Source organism: Prinia subflava, chromosome 9 (assembly GCF_021018805.1).
Source record: "Prinia subflava isolate CZ2003 ecotype Zambia chromosome 9, Cam_Psub_1.2, whole genome shotgun sequence".
Classification (NCBI taxonomy): domain Eukaryota; kingdom Metazoa; phylum Chordata; class Aves; order Passeriformes; family Cisticolidae; genus Prinia; species Prinia subflava.
The window spans coordinates 15,500,122-15,521,749 of NC_086255.1; the positions used below are offsets into that span (position 1 = coordinate 15,500,122).

The 21,628-nt window shown below is 48.1% G+C and overlaps 1 protein-coding gene across 2 annotated transcripts; it reads left to right on the forward strand.

Annotated features, from left to right (window-relative positions):
• Positions 1–14,714: 14,714 nt before the first annotated feature.
• HHEX (hematopoietically expressed homeobox) lies at positions 14,715–20,125 on the forward strand. Of its 2 annotated transcripts, none has more exons than XM_063405612.1 (4): positions 14,715–15,241; positions 16,851–17,029; positions 17,257–17,307; positions 18,894–20,125. In XM_063405612.1, exons 1-4 carry the CDS (start codon positions 14,863–14,865, stop codon positions 19,125–19,127), a joined length of 843 nt encoding a protein of 280 aa, XP_063261682.1. In that variant the 5' UTR covers positions 14,715–14,862; the 3' UTR covers positions 19,128–20,125. The 2 variants fall into 2 exon arrangements, with proteins under 2 accessions (XP_063261682.1, XP_063261683.1); XM_063405613.1 differs by lacking the exon at positions 14,715–15,241 and adding an exon at positions 15,371–16,512.
• Positions 20,126–21,628: the final 1,503 nt, after the last annotated feature.

A 21,628-nucleotide genomic window follows, 5' to 3' on the forward strand; every position in this document is an offset into this window, starting at 1 on the left:
AGATGCAGGATCAGAATCTCCTTTTTCCACAGTACACACTGAGAGTGAAAATGATGCCTAAAAAACTAAGAAACAATCAAAGGCACTGTTAGGTCTCTTATGGCCGAAAGATTCCATGGTATTTGGAAGGGTTTTTCTGGGAAGGGGGAAGCAGTTTTCATGCCTAGTTCTGTATACTCTTTTACAGGTACTTCAAGCATATCTATTCCTCCTACTTTGTAAAATGACTTTGGGATATTTCAGGATATGTGGGAAGTTACTGTTCTGCTCTTAAAAACGACCCAAATTCACCTGAAGCTCAGCACTGCCTGCAGTGGCCACTGGATCACAGCAGTCCTTAGGCAAAGTGTGCAGCACAGGGAGGGCAGAGATGTCCTCTGTCTCATGGTACATAACTTCATGCTGAATCTGGGCACCACTGCTCCCACTTTGGAAGCAGAAATTTGTGAACATGTTTCTAAGGGAGTAAATTCCAACTTGGGGTTTTTTTGGGTTTGGTGGTTGGGGTTTTTTTGGTGGTTGGTTTGTTTTGGCAGGGGATGGGTTGTTTTGTTGTTGGTTTGGGGGTATTTTTGGTGACGCGGAAGAGCTTAGGTAATCCCTGCCATATGTAAAGATTGTTTGGGGAAATTGGTTTTTCACATTTCAATTAGCTTCCTCTAACACTCAAACTAAAACCTAAACAGCACTGTCATTATGTTCAGAAGGTAAAGGAAACAAAGAAGTAAATCACTTATCATTTGCTATAGCCACCATCTTCTCTGACTTAATTAAAACATGACATTATTTGGAAACCATTCAGCTACAGATATATATTTAAATGGTTATAATATCATAATGATAAGTGCCAAAACTTTGTTCATTCACTCTAACAGTTTATTTTAGGAAACTCAGTCCAGCAGGATGAACCTTGAATATACAAATTATTGCAAGGAAGAAAATTTTATGATGTCTGTTAGTTAATACAGAAGCCAATCTTATTAATCATGGATTTACAGAGGGCTGTTTTATTAGATGTTAACCATAGCTTATGTTGACAATTGATTTTCATTGTAGGACAACTAAATTTATTATTTGTGAAAAGATAAAGATAATTAAATTGACTTTATAAAGGTTACTATCATAAATGTTAGTACCTGAGAATAGCAAACATAAAACTGCCTTAGCAGCAAACTTCTGTTAAGTGATAGGTGGATTTTTTTCCATTACATTTAATAGTCCCTGAACATTTTTAGCCTTCATTTTATTTTCCAGAGTTTATTCCTACTGCTGTGAAAAACTGGGTTGAACCTCACTTTTGGTTTATTTTCTTTCCAGTAAAAAAGAGTCAAAACATTTTTCAGGTTATAGAGGTAAACTAAAAGTTTCAGGTTATAGAGGTAAACTAGAAGTACAAATGTATTATGTTGTCCTGTCATTTCTCATATTTGTCATGAAATTATTCAGACTCTGTTGAAAAAGGTGTTGGATCTACATTAAAATTTGACACCTAGCGGGTTTTAAGAATTAAAAAGACTATTATTAAGGAAGTTAAGTTGGACCTTTGCTTCTTGCTGTAAGGAAAAGTACAAATCTTGCACAGGCAAGAAGTTCCTCCTCTCTGTGGCATTCCTGCTGTGTGAACAGCCCCTGACAGTGAGTACCCACTCCTGGTGAAAGTGAGAATGGTGAGAACACAGGAGTGCTGGTGATTCATGCTGGCACGCTTTGAGAGCTGCCTCTCAAAGCTGCTGTCAAAGCACAGCCCATACTCCTCTTCCCATGCCACAGTTTGGTCTTGTATTCATGGAGCTGCAGGCATTTCCACTGGTGTTTGGTGTGCTGAGGGGCCCAGTCTTAAACCCAAAAGGAGTTTCGTGTGACTGAGGATGGAGTTCAGTCCTCACCACCCCTTCAACTGCTGTGGTTGATTTTGGTGGAGCTCAGCAGCCCAGGTGAAGCTTTGTGTATTGTCCTCTTGTGGACAAGCCACCTCTTGGTCCCCAGTTCTCCCAAAGCAAGGTATGGCCTGAATTCAGCCTATGTTCATTTAAACACTTGTATGGAGGTACCCAAGTGAGAACCTTCGATACCCTGATCTCTCCAGCGCCAGGGGAGACAGGCAGGAACCTCCACGGATGGTTCATTGCTAGGTGCCCTGTGTGTTTCTCCTCAGCAGCTACTTGGGAACCTAAGGAGACAGTGATTTTATCTTGGATGCTACAAGTGCGTTGCTGCATCTGGGATAAGCATCACCCCCCTTACATTTTCCTATTGTGATTATTTTAATGTTAAAGGCATTTATTGAAACATAAAATACAGAGGCCTTGGCTGAATTGTAACTCTTCACAGCTACCTCACACTGTCCTGTTATCCACCTTCAGATTGTTATAAACAGCACTTTCTGACTCTCTGTGTGCACATTTGCAGTGAAGGTGTTGAAGCCATTGCAAGAAAGCAATATTGTCTGGTTTTAATACATTACTTAATCTGCTCACGACTAAGCCAAGGCAGGCTTACTCTTCAGGCAGTTTCCATTTTTGCAGTATTTACTTTAAATGAAAGGCCATGATCCTGTTCAAAGACATGATTTCCCCTCTCTCCTCTGCTGTCATTAGAGTCAGATAACAGGAAGAGACAGCAAGATAACTGCCACTTATTTAGATTTCACTGAAGCTTTCAGGCAGAAACAGGGACGCCAGCCAGAGCCAAATCAATTCATTTAAATGATTTGCTGATTATCCATGTTAGTTATTCCCTGATTATCTTGCCTGTTGTCCAGGACTAGCTCTTTGCCTTTGGGCTTGGGTTGGCTGTTTATTTTAACCTATTATTTCTAGGGAATATTCTACAGCATAAGCAGTGCACCCCAGTCTGCAGATACCAGAATAACTGGCACTGGAAAAACTCAGGAATGGTACTTTAATAACTGATCAACAGAAATAAAGCTTGATCATAGTTTTGCATGGGACACCTTAATTTGTTAGTTAAGCAGGGTTAATAAATACTTTAACAGGGGTTTTTTTGAGACTTTGGCTTGAACATTTAGATTGCTGCTTTTGTACTTTAATTGGTGCTTAAATTATGGACATTCCAAAACCTTCCCATCAAGATACACTCAATGTCAGTCATACCTGTAGAAGAATTTCGTCTGAAAGTTGGGGAGCAGGTGAACATGCACAAACAGGCATGGATGTGGTGACATGTGGTCCAACAGCAGCATAATGTGACAAAGGTGGGTGTCCTGGCCCCCAGTTTCAGTCCAGAGTTGCTGAACCCAGTCCTCTCCCTCTCATCTGGCAGCACAGTGCTGCTGTAGTCACTGCTGCATCCCTCCAGGGATTCATGCTCTCCATCCCAGTACCACTTAGACAAAAAAACAGAGAGTCAGGGCTGCTCCTAAGACCTTGCTTGAATGTAAACTTTCTTTCCATAGAGTCTGCAAGTTCATACTTCCAGGAGTCATACAAGATGATGAACTACAGCAAAGTTTAGGAAATTTGAGTCAATAACTGAGATGCTAAAGTGCTGTGGGATGGAGCTACAGTAGCAGGTGGATAATTCAGTCAGATTGTGCAGTCTGACCTCCTTCCCTCAACCAAAGGGAATGAAATATTCTTCAAAATCAAAGGTAATGTTCTGTACTTTGGGGCTTCTGCTGAAAAAGAGAAAATTAAGCCTCTGAATTCGATTCTCTTGCATTGTCATTACTCTCCAAGTGAGGCAGGCCCTCAGCCAACAGACTGTTTTCTGGCTTTTAATCATGTGCATTTTGACAACATAATGTAGATAAACACATACAGTTTCCTCAACAATAGAAATAGATCACTTCAGTCTATTCATTACCATGCCTAAGTGAATTTTTCTGCAGTAACTAAGGCAGTTACACATACTCTGAGCTAATGCTGGAGATGTTTGGAAACAAAGCTGTAACCAAAATGAGATACTGTCATTCTAACTGATGAAAGAAAGACACCTCCATGACAAAGCAATGCAGATGAAAACAGACAACATGTTTTGCAGCTGAACACAGAGCAAGAAATTAAAGCAACTCATGATGCTATCAAAATTAAGGGCCAGTTTTCCCTCCCTCACGGACTGGTGCAACAGGTGCAGCCTGTGGGGTGAAGCTCTTTGCCCAGACAAGAGTGGCAGCCGAAGGGCCAGGGCTCACTCCCAGTCTCACCAGCCTGGCCTCCTGTCCCTCCTGTGTGTGCATATACCACTCTGTTCGTTTTGCTTGTCAGTCAGGACAAACTGAGAAGTCTGAGGAGGGACAGATAAATCAGCAATTACACAGCAAAGTCAACAAGAATAGATGGCACCACAGTGGCTGGTGGGAGCATTTGTTCAGTGAGAGGAGAGAGCTCCAGGAGCAGATACAACTTCCACAGCACAGATAACAGGTTTCCTCTTGACATCGGTCCCCAGTGAAATTGATCCAACCTCTAATATCTGCAAAATCAAACTTTTGGCTGGGCCAATAAATCCAGCCATTCTGAAACCTTAAAATTCCCCATTTCAGTCATACACTTTGCTGTAAACAGCATGTAATAAAGTCAGCTCGATCAAATTTGATAAAAATGTCCAAAGAGAAGTAAATTTTTGGCTTAAAGATTGTATTTTTTAAACTTACAGGCATCTGTTGACATCTGTGTGTCTCGTTAGGAGAGGATCACCGGAGCTGCTTTACCAAGACCATTAACTTCAATGTTTTTTTCCTGCCAGTGACCAGAGGAGGCTACTGAGGGGAGCTGTGGGAGCAACAGGCACCAGAAGAAGAATCCTTTCCTGCTTTCATCAAACAGCTCTGAAGGGGCTTCCTGTCAAACACTGTCAGCAAGCTACTATGTTTAATACTCATCAATGTACCTATCCTCCATTAACTTCTCTTCTCTTTTTCTGAACCCATTTAGACTTTTGGCATCCAGCGCTTCCCATGGCAACAAGTTTCATAATTTAATTATGTGCTGTGTGAAAAAGTACTTCCTTTTGTTTGTTTTAAACCTACTAAAAGAGAATTACAGGATGCACAACAGAATTGCATGAGCAGACTTAAATGGGAAGATAATGTGGAACGACAATGGAAAATCAGTCTCAGTGCAGAGAACTGGAAACCAGCTTTGTTTTTGCTTTACTCTGACCACCAGTACAGGGTTAGTTAATACTTCCTATCGTTCCTCTCCCTGTCATAAATAAGCCAATTCACGTGATTAGTGTGAAAAGTTAGAAAACAATCTGAGGTCTCTACAGAAATAGTAATGTTTGCTAGAAAGATGAGGTCTGAGGTCTTCCTTTTCTCTTAGGGCAGAAAAGATGCGGTGACCGCTGTGCTGGGCAAGGAGGGCCTCTGGATTTGCATTTGAATTTTCTAGGTGATGCGACAGTTAAAAATGTCAACATGATTTGGGGCTCTCATGGAGACACAGCACAGGGAAAGAGCAAGTGAGTCTCTCTTCTTGGAACTGACGTGCGATAGCATCTGGAAAAGGTGAGTGCAGTTCTCTGCACCTCGTTACCGGGAAGCCAAGCTGCAGGAAGTTCAGAGAAGAGGAGCCAACTGTAGCTGTGTGCTTGGAAGAACTGCCTGATGAGAAACAGTACAAAGAGCTGACAGCAGAGTTTGCTAACCAACGCTTAGGGAGTGAGATGACATAATAACTGTCAAGTAATGTTTTAAGTGTAAACCTGCAGGAACGAGAGGAACTAGGTTACCATGGGACAAGAGAGTAGCATAAGTAGTGACAGGCATAACAGAAAGAAAATATAATAACAGAGCTTTATCATCCCTGGTCCTGCCCCATGTATGGGTGACCTGGATGTTCCTGGTCTCAGCATGTAATGTCTGCCAGGAGCACAGAGGTTGGGATGCTCTCACCCAGCAGAGAGAACTGTGGCCACAAACCAGCAGTGCCATTGACCACGCTGAGAAGAGGGGCTCAAGTGTTGCTTGCATGTCCCAAAAGCAACAGAAGCACACTTCATGTCCCCTTGTCTCTGGCAATGCTGGCAGAACTTTGGTTCAGGTGTTCTCTGGAGAAAGCACATCCCTGGGTCTATGTTTCTGTCTATAGGCAGACATGGAAAGACTGATTCTGTCTGGGCTTTATCAATAGTCTCTAAGAAACTATTCACACCATGAAACCTCCAAACAGTGAAACTTAAGCATTCAAAGCCCGTATGTGAACTAAATATGAAGAAAACTGTAGAAAATGCAACAGGCAAAACTGGAAGTGCATTGTATTGCAACAGTTCCAACCGCAGCAGGGTTGGAGGAGTGTGCACTGCAGGTGACATGACTTTCTTCTGCTGCTTTCTGTGATTCAGTGGTTATCTACAGCATCCTGACTCTTTAGGAATTTACCCTTCAGTGATACAGACAGAGGCTGTGGTGCTCTCTCCCAAACAAACCCATTTATCTGTAGAACACACTTATCCTGGCTAACTGACTTCAACACACATTCTTACAGTTTAATATTTTACAGGTGTCAGATGGGTGCTATGAGGGCTACATAAGAGCAATGTCATGTCTACCAATAGATTCAGTCCTGAGGGGAAATGTAACGTAATGTGAAAGAGACAAAAACAATAGAAAAACAGCTTGGCAAGCCACAAAAATTAAATTATACTGAGAGGTTAGTTTAAACACTTTTTAATATTAAATTGCTTATTTGTCTTCAAAAGTAGAGTACTCTGACTTGATTCTGTAATCACGGTCCAATTAAATCTGGTTTTAGTTATGGCCAGTACATCTGAGACTGAAGATCTCTTTTCTTCAAGGACAAATCTCTTAGAAGGTAATGTAATGGCAAAAGTCAGAAAGGGTTCACACTGCTCCTCCCAGACTGGTGGATGTTCTTCAAAGGACAGATATGAGCTACCTCTGCCTTCAGTTTTAATTGGTTATATTATGTTAATTAATCCTTAATTTGCACTACCTTCTTACGAAAATTACTAAAAAAATATAGATTTCCCAAAAATTACACAAAATCAAAACACACAGCTACACAGAAAGCAGTGTAGAAAATGAAGATATTTCTCCAGGTAATTTCTGGTACATGTTGGTAATATTATACAAGGAATAATTTTGGTCGATTATGGTACTGTAATTAGTGGGTCTCTCCCACTATCTACAGGATCTCTGAAGTCTGTCCTGGTGAGCAGTCTGCTTTCTGCATCTCCTCTCCAAATGTTCTATGAGTCTGAACAGATATTTAAAAGCCCATTTTTGTACAGATTATATCTTTGGCTGTACCTTGACATGTGAAGGACTGTGTGGATGGGCATGTGATGCACAGCATTTCTCACTGCTCTTTGTACCAATGACCCCCACACCCTGCACTGTCTGTGGCTGCCTTGGAGCCCTTGGGAGCAGACACACTTTGGAACGGTGGGGATTCACTGACAGTGCTGGGGAAGGGGATCCCAGGGTAGTGCAGGATCCTTCTCCAGGCATTTCCTGCATGTGTCTGCTCCAGCAGAGCTAGGTGCAGAAGTGTGGACTGTAATCTGCCTCTGAATCGCTATGCAGCAGCTGAGCTGCACAGGTACAAGCTGCTAATCTTTGAGGATGTAGCACTAAGCTCTGGTTGAAGTCCCCCTGCCTCTTTTCAGCAGCTGTGTCACCTGTCTGTCTGCTGAGGATACTATGCAGATACCTATTTACATCTTTTCATATTAGTTTTGCTGAAAGGTTTTAAAGTAAACATTTTAAAATAAACAGTATGGTTAGAGATCAAGATTTTGATTAGTATCTCTATCAGGTTTGACTCTGGTGTCATGGTTTGACTTCAAGGGAACATCTGGGCTAAGGTTTAGATTCTGCTAAACACTCAAACTTCTATGTCCACACCCACAACTTCCCAGCCCCAGTACTGAGATGAGGTAAATTTATGAGACGGACAAACTAAGGAAGTATTAAGAAAGAGCAGCTGTTCCAGAAAGTTAGTCAAGTCCAATCCTTAAAGTATTTGGAGAGTACTGTAATGTTTTGAATACAGATTTTAGATATATACAGATTTTATATTGACATATTTATTTTCGTATCAAGTGCAACTTATTTTTTCTTTGTTTTTATGAGAAGTAGTATAACAAGTGGAAGCTGTGTTGCATAACTCTCCTGGCACCTCTGGCATGAACTAGCAGAGTAATTGAAGGGATGAGGTCTCTGGACCCAGAGGCTCAAGGCTGGTTACTGCCTGTGACTGATGCTGCTGTGTTTTGTCTGTTGATTCTGGGCTGAGCAGTTTCTATTACAGGTACACCTCAGGCAGGGGCAGGAGCAAGAAGAGGAGATACCTGCCTCAGGAAAACAAATATTCTTCCTTTCCTGTCTGCTATTTAATATTGTATTTTATGAGGTATTTCTCTGTGCAACCATCGAGGCATATTCTCTCAATCTGTTACAAAAAATAAACTATTTGCCTATGAAAATCATCAGCTTCAATGGACTCCAAATCCACAGGAGTTATGAATTGGTCTCTGAGGCAATTCCTCCAGCCTTCTAGAGCAAATTCTACTCAAGTATTTTGGCTCCTACCAGTGAAACTTAAGCCTTTTGAAGAGTTTCTGCACCTGAGAGTCTAGCAATCCATTTTTCAGATGAAGACAGATTTCAGATCCATCCTTCTAACCCCACTGTTAAGCAACCATTAATAGTTAGCTAGATGGTTATTGTAAGCTCCTGTATTTGACTGTTAACAGCAACTGCATATGTGTGTCTGCTCCATATAAAACAAACTTATCTAGGGATTGATTTTATGATGCCAAAATGATAAAGTTTGCTAAAAAATGTAGACTGAATGTGTAAGCTCTGGAAAACATTAACAAAAATAACTAAGTAACACTCCCTATTCATACCTAATTCCTACTGACATCAAATTTAGCTGTGTGTACTTTGGACTCATTGGAACTGTTACCGTGAAAAAATCTTGCTGCACAAGTCCTCTTTGAAACATATATTTGTGTTCTGATTGCTCTGTTAAAAAAAAAAAAAAAAAGAAGTTTTGTCATCACTGTAGTTTAGGCAGATTCTCCATTGTCTGGTGTCTTGTTGTAGTCATTTATATCAACACAGAGTGGGTGTACAGTAGCCAGCAGTCTGTGTTAGCAGCATTTTAGATTCAGTTTGCACTTACGTAAATGATTGTGCAAGATGTGAGAGGCAGTCTAGCCCCTGGGAATTATATATGGTTTTGGGCGTAATCTTTATGTGTGTAGCCAACACATAAAAAAATAGAGAAGTTTTAACATGTTACCGTTGCCATCACCCCAAATAAATATAATTAAACAAGCAGCTTTCAGTCGCACTTACAGGCAGGATCCAGAACAGCTCATGTTTTTGGTGGCAGATATATAGGAAATATGAGCCTATAAGGAACAACATATTGCTTTGTTTTTCATAGCATTGTTCACTACATTCTCAAATGGTCAGATAAGAAAGTTTTCAGGCCAAGGAAGGGTTAGAAAAGTGCATTTCAGAAAACATTACAGTCTATGTAACTTAATAGGATGCCTCTTTGCAATTCAGAAGAAAACTCTGGTGAATTATGTCACATTTCAGTTGAATTAAACTGGTTTAGAGATGCTGTATCACAATAATCACTAAGACAGCCCAGTTGAGAAAGAAAGTGGTATTAAACTATGTTTATAATGTGGGGCCATGTGTTCCTTCCTTTTACCACAGAGCCATAAATGCTGCATATTCCACTTTGCAAGTCAAGGTATCCCAGAAGAGATATTAATGATATTGGGGGCTACAGGAAATGGAAGCACCTTAACAATGTGTTCTCCTGAGGGTCTGCCATGTGCTGCCTTGGAAATCCTTGACAAGACTCAAAAGCACCATTAAAGCTTTTCTGTAACTTGCCTTTTTTTTTTTTTTTTTTTTTTTTTTTTTTTTTTTTTTTTTTTCCATCAGAGCTGGTGACAGCACAGGTGAAAAGTTCCCTTGCTGGTGGTAGCAAGCCTCTCATACCCACAAACATTCATTTAACATTAATGAATTGCCTAAACATTCCTGAGGTGTTTGTGTCTCCCTGCAGAGATTTGGGATCTTTATGTTCCCTGACTCTAAACCACAACTCCAAGTAAAAGAGCAAAGGAGGGACTAAAGAGACAAACCCTGGCTGACTTCTTGCTGGTTGCTTTCATCTCTTGAAGTTTTCCCTGTGATGGGGCTCTGCAGGTTTTCAGGGCAAGGCAAGGATGTCTAAATGTCAGGAGAAAAAAAAACCTGCTTTCCTCTAACCCAATGCTCAGAAACAGCTGAACCATTTTGCTGAAATTTTAAATGTACTCAGCATGATGGAGATTCCCTCAGAACAGAATTTTTTTTGCTTGGATGATTTAAATTTGGCAAAATCATAGCGATGTAGAACAAAAACCAATAAGCTCCTGCTAGCTCTGCCTAGAATAATAGTTCATATGTTGTCCACCCCTTTTTAGACCAAGATTTGTCTTGTTCTGCTATATCTAATGAATTCCTTTAAGACTGACTTGCCTTAGTGCTTATTACAGTTGTAACTCATTTATTAAATCAAATCACGATGGTGAGAAGGAGGAAATAGTAAGAAGTGAATATCTAACAGATGAGTTATCTGGAAGAAGGCAGCACCTACTGACATCATTCTGCAACTTGCAGTGCCTCTGTCTGGAGCAGTCTGGCTTCCATGATGCTAGGAAAATCAGAGAGGTGAACTCCCTCTTATTTCCTCCTTGGAAGGTGTTCAAGGCTGTGGCCTCACCTCTCTTGGAGGAGTCTTGAAATGTTTTCAGTATTGGGAAGGGGTGGAATGGCTGTGGGCTGGATCTTCTTGGAAAGTTCCCTGTAGCATGAGGGAATGACGCTGCTGGTAGCCTGCTCCAGCTGTTAAAAAGGTGGAGTTTTGCTGATTTCCTCACTAATTCCGTACAGCCAGACGCAGTTATTGCAGCTAGGAATGATCCATCTCTGGTGTAACTCTCCCGAAGCCTGTGGTGTCACAGAGGGTGCGACCGTGGGTGAAAATCCCAGTCTGAGAGCAGAAACCGGCTGGATACATAGTGATCGTTAGTGATAACAATCCGTGAGGCAAAGGAAAGTGTTTTGTGATTCCAGCCACACTCACCTATAAATTGCTGACCGGTTTATGTATTGCCCGATATAACCACCCCAGAGATCAGGAATATTCTGTTTATCAGGGCGTTTATCACAGATAATCATGGGTGCGGTGGAAACACCGCCTGGCGTGTGTCGCCGGCTTTGGAAGCTTTCATTTCCTGATTTTCTGACACTGGGGGGTTGTGGGTTTGATTTTTTAAATTATTCTGATTATATTTGAGCGCACAGGCCCGAGGACAGGCCAGCCCAGCTCATCGCCCTCGGCCGCCCGCCCCGCCGTGCGCGCCCGCGGTGCCGCCGTCCAGGTGTTCCGCGTTACCGCCGCCCGTAAAAGCGGCTCAGAGCACGGTGACACATAAACGCGAAATTAAAGCGGGGCTGCGGGGCTGGGAGAGGGGATCCGACCACCCGCAGCCGGGACCGGGGCCCGCAGCACCGGGACGGAGACGGCGGCGACCGGCGGGAGGCTCCAGAGCCCCACCGGAGCCCGCGGGTGCCGCTTCCTCCGGCAGGGGCTTCCCCGCGGCCACTCGAGGCACCTGCGGAGCGCCGGCCTCGGGGAAAGCTGCCGGGGCTCCGCGCAGGGCTGGAAGGGGAGGGAAACGGGCTGGAAGCAGCCGATGGGCGAGGCGGGGCCAGGCTTGCAGCACAGCCCCGGTGCACGGTCCTGCGAGGCCAGCGGGACAACATCACCAAGGGACCCCGGTGCTTCCCCGTGAGACCCCTCCCCGCCGGCCCCCGACCTGAGGGGACACACGAAGCAGCTCCTTCGCACCGGCTTCCCCCGGCCAGAGTCGCCCCTTCTGTCCGCCCGCCAGGAGCGCGCCCGGGCGGCAGCGGCGGAGCGCGGGTCCCGCCGGCACCGCCGTCGGGGCTGGCAGCGGGGCCGCCCGCAGAAAGTGGGGGCCTTGATCTTTATTATTGTTTTTTCCTTGAGCTCAGAAGTCCTCGAAGGCGGGTGATTTCACGGAAAGTGAAGGGGAAGACAGGGCCCCGAAGTTATTACAAAAAATAATGAGTTCTCCAGCCGATCCCTTCGGGCTGAGACCGTGCCAGTGCGGGGATGCACGCATCCCGCCCCGCCGCGCTCCAGAAATCCCCAGATTAGCAGGAAAACTTGGTGGTGTTTCAAGTGCATACCAGGAAAATTAATATGAAAGCATTCCTTTTTTTTTTTTTTTTTTTTTTTTTTTTTTTTTTTTTTTTTTTAAATAGGGAGAGGTGTATATTTTCTCTCTCTCCCAAGGCTTCTCTCTATTCCCCCCCACTCCCCCCATCCCCCCATCCCGCTCAGGGTTTTCCAGATAAATGGGAGAGCTTTCCAGAGGGAAAGTGAAGAAGAAATACTCAAGCACTGTCTTGGTTGTCCTGATCTACAGCACCTCACTTTAAATGTCCGTTAGACCGTAAAATCCGGTCAAAAGTGTATTAATTGCAACAATATTGGTAACAATGTATTTTGTCCGAAGCTGCATTATCTCCCTCACGACAGAGACTACAAACAAAATATATGTTCCAGGAGAAAAAGAAAAGGTTTTATTTAATCCAGAAAATAATTAAAATCTCATGTATTTTTATTGGTTTTAGTATCCAGCAGAGTGAAAATATTGAAACTCCGAGACCCCTTGCATTAAAAAGTCACAACTGTTCTATTTTATTAGTTCTGACTGTGTGAAAAAAATTATAAGGACAACATTGAAAAAATCCGGGTTTTAGAGCCCCGAATGGCCATAAAAACAATAAAATCAACTATAAAACCTGCACTAGTGATATTAAAAAATTATGTAGTTCAATAAATGTGACATTTCATGAATGCGGATTTAATAGTCTCCAACCCGTGGAAGGAGGAAGGTTGAGGTCTAACAATTGCATTTGAAAGGGGCGGTTCTGTGGAACTGCAAAATTAAGTGCTTCATTTTCCTTGTTAGGGATTATGCAGTGGTAGTGGAATGTAATAAGTGTGTCATTAAAACTTCCTTTTAACAAGGCCTATTGCTTGTATAAAAGTCAGAAAGGAATAATCTCTTCCTCTATTTATTTATTTTCCAATAATACAGCAAAACATTTTTTTTTTCTTTTCGCATAAGCTTCTTCTCAAGATTTTGAATCGACAGCTTGTAAAATATTGTGGGGGCCCTCCATTCTGCTGCCTCATATCGGGCACATCGTTATTCCAGAGGGCAACGGGTCATCGGCTTACTGTACATTTATTAAGTAAATCAAGCTGCAAATCCAACACTTCCAGATGAAAACATTAACTAAACCCCTTGGAAAGAGCAATGCCTGGGAGACTGAACACAGAGAAAAAATAATCAAAACTGTCAGCTCGCTTTACGTGTACCTGATATTTACAAGACACAAGACCACGCTTGAAAGGTGAGTTTTGGCATTTGTTAACAATGTAAGGAAAAAGAAAACCCAGCCTCTCTGTATTAATAAAATATATAATTTTTGTTTTTTCATTTCACCAACACCCTTTCGTCTTGCTCTGAGCCTCTTAGTTATTAAGATCTTCGTGGGTTTGAACTGAAGACCTTTATTAAAAAAAAAAAAAAAAAGAAAAAAAGAAAAAGAAAAAGCAGACTTATACCAGCACCTGCTATTCCTTAACAGCTTTCCGTGCTCGCTGTCAGCACGGGGGCGTGTGAGGGAGACGGGGCACGGCGGGCTCCACGGACACGCAGGGTCAGGGTGCACCTGCCGCCTCCGCTCGCACGGCGGGAGAGGCTGCGCCCGCCGCTGCCGTCGGGGCAGGCCCCGGCTGCTGGAGGGGCGCGGGCAGAGCGGGGGTCGCTGCCCCTCCCTCACACCTCCCGCCGCCCCTCGCCAAGCCCGGCGGACAGCGGTGCTGCCGAGGGGCGGAATCGGCAGCGCCCGGACGGAGCGCGTGTCTCTCGCTGGGGGCTGCGGGGCGGGGAGAACCACCCGGCGGGATCTCAGAAATGCAATGGATGGAGCCCAGGTGGCGCTGCTCGGGCTGTCATGCCGCTTTCCCTGCCCGAGCTGTCGGGCACTGCGTCCCCAGCCCCGCGCGGCCCCGCCGCCCATCGCCCCCAGTCTGCCGCCCGGTCCGGCCGTCGGTGCCGGGCGGGACGCGAGCAGCGCGGCGCGACTTCCCGCTTGGCCACGCCGCGCTCCGGCCCGGTCCTGGGCACGGAGCAGGAGCCTGTGCGGCCCCGCCGCCCACGCACTGTCCGCACTCGTTCCCGGTGCACGCAGTCAGGCGGAGCGGCCACGCGGGCTTTTCCAAAAGAGACCCCCGGGCCGGGTGGGGGGTGCCCGGCAGCTTCTTGCCTCCTCCCTCGGTCCGCGCCAGGGCCACGCTGCAGGGGTCAGCGCGCACCCCCACGGGGAAGCCCGAGAACCGGGTGACGCTGTGCCGTGCGCGGGCAGAGGAGCGGCAGCGCCGCGGGAGGCGCCGGGGCCCTGTGCCGGCGGGGCCCGGTGCCGTCGGGGCCCTGTGAGCCGGTGCTGCCCGGGCTCCCCGCGCCGCGGCGGTGGCTGATTGGCGCCGCGGGGAGCTCGCCCGGGGAGGCGGGGGGAGTGTTTGCCGGCGGGGGTGGTTTCCCCCTTCCCTGGCCGGGCTCATTGGCCAGACGGCGCCGTGGCAGGAAGGGGACAGAGACCACGCGGGCTCCGCCCCGCGCCAATAGAAACCTATCGAAGGGTAACCCGAGCCCAGAGAAACCCGCGGCGGCGGTGCCAGCACCCAGCGCCGCGGTCGGGGCCGGCTTTCCGCAGGGCGGCCGGGGGCGCGGGGGTGCGCGGGCGGCCACCGCGCCATGCAGTACCAGCCGCCGGGCGCGGCGCCGGCGGCCCTGGGCGTCGGCGTCCCGCTGTACGCGCCCACGCCGCTGCTCCAGCCCGCGCACCCCACGCCCTTCTACATCGAGGACATCCTGGGCCGCAGCCCCGCCGCCGCCCCGGCCCCCCACTCCCTGCCCGCCCCGCCGCCGCCGACGCTGCCGTCGCCCAACTCCTCCTTCACCAGCCTGGTGTCCCCGTACCGGACCCCCATCTACGAGCCGACCCCCGTCCACCCGGCCTTCTCCCACCACCTCGCCGCCACCTATGGCACCGGCGCCTACGCCGGGCCCCTCTACTCCTTCCCCCGCGCCGTCGGGGACTACGCGCACGCCCTGATCCGGCAGGACCCCCTGGGTAAGCCATGTGCCCCCCCGTCCCCCCTTCGCTCTCCCCGGCTGCCGCGCAGCTCTCGTCCCGTCCCCATCCCGCCGTCGGGGCAGGGGTAAATGGGAAGTGCCCGACAGCGGTCCCCTTTCCCTCCCGCCCCGCCGCTTCTCTGTGCTCCCCCGGCTCCCTGCGGCCCCCGTCTGATTTACAGTAAATGAAAGACGTGCCGCGCTCCGGGTCTGTCAGCGAGACCACAGTGCGCGGCCGCGGTGACTCAGATTTGTTTTCCTTCAAACCAAGTGACTCTGAGAGTGTCCTTAGTAATGTCGCGTGTGGTTTTGGTGGGGAGTTTTAATTGTGCTTGGAGATCTCATGGCAGATCTCTGTCTTTCCTGCGGATGACTTCAGAAACAGTCGGGAGGCCGGCTCCGCTCGCTGGGGCCCCCGAGGTTCCTCCGCGGATCGCCTCTGGCCGCGGCGACAACTTCTCGCCCTTGGCCGGGGGAAGCGACCCCTGTGCGGGGGCTGAGCCCCGCGCCCGGGCTGCAGCACTTGTTCTTCGTGATTGCAAAACTGGACCTGACTCACCACATTTGTGCAGTGAAAGAGGCTGACCCTTTCCGTTCATACAGGAAACCTTGAGCTCTCGATAGGAGTAAATCTGGTTTCAGAAGCTGTTAAGTGTTTTCCTGGCCGCCTGAAGCAGGCTCTTCCCCGGGAGTCGTGCACATTGCTGATTACTTTATCGACATCCTCAATACAGACAAATTCAGGAAACACTCGACTTCTGATAGCCGGGATCCGTTTTTCTGATATTGTTCATTTCCTCTGTGTGGGATGTGACTTTATGACAGCTAAAATAACCAGTTGCTTCCTATTTTTTGAGCCTGTTTTGCACCAGAATTACTAAAGCCTGACGCAAGCAAAATCTCGAAAAACAATGCAGCAAATTGCAAAGGGTGCAGGCAGAAAGACAAACAGCGTGACTCAGTGGCACTGGCCGGAGCTCCTGCCCCGGGACGCGGCCGCGGCTCCGCAGCGGGGCCGGTTCCCCGGCGTGTCGCTGCCTGCGCCCCCCGGCCCGGGGCCGAGCCTGGCGGGCACCCCGCGGCCTCTGGAGGGCAAACCCCCAGCCGAGGGTGGGGACACGGGGGCTCTTCTTCCTAGAGGCCCAGTGCCCTCCTGTTGGCGCATCACCCCTGCCCAGCCCCGCGATGTCCCCACTTTCCGCAGGGAGCGGGCACTGGCTCAGACAGTTTCTTTAGGGCATCGCGGTGAAAGAGCAGAAGGAAGCAAAGGTCTTTTTTTTTTTTTTTTTTTTTTTTTTTTTTTTTTTTTTTTTTTTTTTTTTTTTTTGGGTCTCTTTCTTTGCGAGATAGACCAACAGGAAACACATTGACGGAAATGTTGCCAAAGCCCGTAGAGTGACTTGAACTGGTCTCTGTTTGGCGGAGGGGAAAAAATCAGAGAGGGGAAAGATCAGAGTAGGAACTGGGAGAAATAAAATCAAGCGAAGGAAATCAGCAGCCCTGGAGCCGTCGCGCTACCAGGCCCGGGCCCGAGCAGGGCCGGAGCTCGCCGGTCACGCGTGTCCGCGGCCGGCCGGTGACCCTCGGCGCTGTGCCTGTCTTTGCAGGGAAGCCGCTGCTGTGGAGCCCCTTCATCCAGCGGCCGCTGCACAAGAGGAAGGGGGGGCAGGTCCGCTTCTCCAACGACCAGACCATCGAGTTGGAGAAGAAGTTCGAGACGCAGAAATACCTCTCCCCACCGGAGAGGAAGCGCCTGGCCAAGATGCTGCAGCTCAGCGAGAGGCAGGTGAGGCTGTGCCCCCGCCCCGGGGACCCGCACCCCCTTCCCGGCCGCTCCAGGCCCTGCCGTGCAGCTGCTGTCGGTGCATCGCTCCCGGGAGCCTGGCCGGCTCCAGGTCGGCAGGGAAGGGGTGCTTGGCAGGTTCTTGCTTTTTTGCTCGTGGCTCGGGTAGGGCTCCAGGCACTTACTGACTCCGAGACTACCCCGCACGTTTTCTCGTTGTCGTTGCTCAGGTCAAAACCTGGTTTCAGAATCGCAGAGCCAAATGGAGGCGTCTAAAGCAGGTACGTAGATGTTTCTGTTTCTATAGAAATAAGTATTTTAATTGTCTTATCTTATGCCGTGCTCGCCTATTCCAGGTTGTATGCAGAAGTCATCTGAAAGGCTGTTTAACCTCTTCACCTTGATTAAAAAGACAAATAGTCATGCTGGAATCCATGAGGGCTCGTTCAGGCAGCACTAACGTTAAAAGCTTCTAATGCAGTTCCTATATCAATTATGCCCGTCTTTCACACAGCACCTATTAAAACTCCACGCTAATTGTTTTGTAAACCCATATGTTGTTTAGCCAATTAACGTGGAGAAGATAAGTAATTGTCAGTAAATTACTTAGGCAGCTTTTTTGGAGAATGTTAACTGGTGTTTTAAAACGCCCTCACTTAATAAACACAAGTCGATGTATTTCAGGAGAAGGCAGGTACAAACACCTTGTTTGTTTTGAGGAGCCACATGGAAAATTGAGTAGCTTTTACTTTCCTTTCACAATCAGTTACAGTGTAGGAGGCTACGAAGTTAAAGCAGCTTCCCTTCCCTTAGAAACCATGCTCAAGCAGATAATTATTTAGGGGTTTTTGTGGCACATAGGGACTGTGCCTGGCTCAGCCAAACTGAAGTCCCTTGGCTGAAATATTTTTGAAAACTTCCAACATTTTGGCCTGAGTCTGGCTTCAGTAACTGTGACATAGACATACATGTTTTACTGGCAAATTAGCCTTTAATATAAAAGTGAAAAGAAAAGAAAACTAATCACAGTACCGCACTCTAGATGAATCTGTTCTATGACCTTCACCTGAGTTTAACTCAATCTTCAGTTGATTTTTTAATGAAGTCCTATTATTCTGGCAAGAGGCTGGCTAGGGCCCAACCCATGCCAGTGTCCGTAGAGCTCGCTTGGGATCTCGGCCATTTTAGGTCATTTCCTCCTTTTCATTCAGTCACATCCATTTCTCCAAGCTCGCAAGGTTGTATCACGGGGACGTGTCTCTGCCTGCTTTTTCTTCGAGTAGCATTTCATGTCCCCTTAGGGGACCAGGCTCTCCAGAGAGGTGCCAACATAGGGCTACTCTTGCCTTCACAAACAGGGTTTTGGTCTGATTTTAGTGGTGAGAGTTTTAATGTTGAGTTTTAGCTTAATTAGTAATTTTTTTTCCATTTGCTTTTGGGCCACTGATGGATTCAACTTCCCTCCTCTTGCTGCCGGGTGTAATTAAAGAAAGATCAGGGCAGGAGGAAGCTGTGTGTCGGTGTTTGTAGACTCATAATAAACATTTGCTTTGCTAAAGACAAAAGTTCAGAGGTTCCTGGGCTCCAGCAGCTCCTGACTCTTTTGAAGTGGCTGCGATAACCATCGCCAAGGAGCCCTATTCACGGCAGCAGCCCCTGTGGCTGTGAGGGAGTGGGATCAGAGCCCCTGCCCGGCCCTGTCCCACTCGGGCAGGTTTATGGGCAGGAGGCCCAGGGAGGTAGCAGGACACCTGCCTTTTTCTGCAAGAAACCCAAGGTGGTTTTCCCACACAGCAGAGCTGGAATTCCTGGGCCTCCTGTCTCTGTGGCCTGTAGTTCTGTACCAAGCAGGATCCTTTCATTGCAGGAGAACCCCCAGGCCACCAAAAAAGAAGAAGTAGAAAGTGCTGACAGTCACAGTGACCAAAGGCCGGAGAGCTGCCAGAGCCCCGAGCAGAAGGGTAAGGAGGTCTCTCTGGATGGCTCACAGTACACCCCCTCCCCAGCCTCACAGGAGGACCTGGAGTCAGATGTCTCTGATGACTCTGATCAAGAAGTGGACATTGAAGGCGATAAAGGCTATTACGCTGCTGCCCACTAACAGTCCCACGCAGAGAGCGCACCCCAGCTCGGCTTGCACTTTACCAGGGGCTGGTTTGAAAGAGTATTGTGCTACAGGAGAAAACTTTCACCGTTACACTGAAAGAAAAAAACATCACCAAATAGACTAATTTTGTAATGAACAGAGAAAGAAAGATGTATTTTCTGGAAACAGTTCAGTTTTGGCATCTCTAATTTGGTTAAAGGACCGTGGTTTGTATTTAATTATTTGTAAGATATGTTTGTACAATAATCTATGTTCTAACTGGAATATAATCCTGCACCCTGTCCTTACTCATAGTGGTGGAGAGAGTCTGAATCAGCTGCTGTCAGTGATCAGGCAAAACTCTAGTGTGGAAGTGAGTATGGATTGCAGGAATAAGCCCTTTGTATGTGTAAACAAACTTACTTTAAATAGATTAATTTAAACGCCCTTTGTAAGCAGAGAAACATGTTCTGTGAAATAGGGAGGGATTTGACCATCCCGAGAAGTGCCTTATGCTCACACCCTTTTATGTGCCGTGGTGCTCTCTACTGAGACATCCCTCCATTTGTCAGGTAGAGTTGTGGGACAGATTCCTTTTTCTTCTTGTGTGAGATGAAATGTGCCTTCTCAGATTTTGGAGAATTTTGCCATTTTTGTTTGGATGGTTCCGTTTGCAGAAAAAAATTTTTTTCTCCTTTAAAATCTCATGGACTGTTTTTTATGAATTTCAGATTAGAGAAGAAAATTCAGGGAGCAATAGGGCTCTGCTGCAGGACAGAAACTGGTATTAGCTGCAAGGGTTTAAGTGAGGCACACAGCCATGGGAAGATGATGCCTGTCGTACACGTATCTGCTTCTGTACATACTAGTTTTCTTTAAAAGTCTTGTGGTTTTTATACCTCACCTTGTTCATATTTTGTACATATTTGTTCAGTGTTAAAAAAAAAGGCAAAACCTGGTATTTAATTTTTGATGGACATATCTGTGAAATAAACCTAAACTCTGCAACACTCGCCACTCTGGCTGTCCAGTTACTGGCAGGATAAAACTCAAACCTCTCCTCTGCCAGGTGTGTTGTAAGCAGCTTTTCCCTCAGTACCGTGCCAGTCACCAGCCACCCCGCAGCTTTCCGGGTGCCCTGGGTTGCAGGAGCCTCGTGTGGGCTCTCTACTGTGGTTTTTTTGCTGTGTTCAGCCTCCCACCCCGCGTTTCGGTTTTCCTGTGCCAGTGCCCACACGGAACGGGCTCTGTGGCAGCAGGAGGGAAATCTGGCTGGGTTTCCCCAGCACCAGCGTGGGTGTTCACCCCCGAGTCGCCCTGGCCTTGGGGGAGCTGGAGAAGGGGCGCGGGCTGGCGGAGGAGCGGGGCCTGCTCAGGGCCGGGCATCGACCCCAGCTGGGGCAGGCGCTGACCCACCTGAGTCAACAGTGGTTACTCATCGGCCTTTCTCCGAAATTGCGTCCCCCCGGGGAAGGAAGCGCGGAGCCCGGGGTACCAGAATCGCTCCCAGGAGCGGGCATCCTGGCTGGGCACCTGCGTGTGTATTCAGCCCCTCCAGGTGCCACAGTGAGCAGCAGGGAACAGGGATTTACACCTGGCCAAGTGTCACAGAGGCTTTTAGCGCCAAGAAATGTTTTTAGAGAGCAACAACTATTGTGACTGGGAAGGGAGGGTGGCGCTTAGAGCAGACAAGACGTTGCTCCTTAAGCGAGTTAATTCTTTGAGAAGCATCAGCTGAGTTTTCTGAATAAGTGGCTTTAACTTTGGTTTATTCGAAAACCGCTCTCCTGCAGGAGGCCCGAAAGGACGAAGTGGTGGGGAGGTTCTGTGCCCTGCCGGGTCACGCCGCGCACGGGCAGGGCCGAGCGCCCGCCGCTCGCACGGCGGCCCCGGGGGCGCGGGCACCGGCCCCTGGTTTAGGGCCGCCCGTGACAGACGGAGGAGCCTCGGGGCTCTCCAGGATATTCCCGGGGCTCCTCTCCGCCTTTGCGCCGGGATCGCGCCCCAGCGAGGAATCGCTGACGGGCGCGGACCCCTCACAGCGGGGCTGCGCTGAAGGGGACAGCGCTGCCCCATCCCTCGGCTGTTCCCGCGCTCGGGTCTCAGCGCGGGTCTCGACGGGGACAGGGACAGCCCCCAGCGAGTCCCGGGAGCTGCGGGGAGAGGGTGATGGGGCTGTGATGGGGCAGAGCAGGGAGCGCTCGGGAAGATGCCCTCCGAGTCTGTTTATTTCTTTATCCGTTTATCTGTCCCCACCGATATCAAGGTGAACGAAACCGGCGTTACTTCTTTAACGCGCCTTGGTGTTATGTCAGTGCCTTCGCGTGGGGATGGGAACACGCGTGGAACAGGGCGGCCGTGACGGGGGGGCCGTGAGAGTGGACGCCGGGTAAACCCCAATTCCACGAGGGCTGATCCGGCGCTGCCCGGCCGGGAGAGGTCGGCAGCCGGCCGGGCCCGATGCCATGGGCGGGGGCTCTGCCCGAGGAACTGCGAGGGTCGCGTCCCGGGCGGTG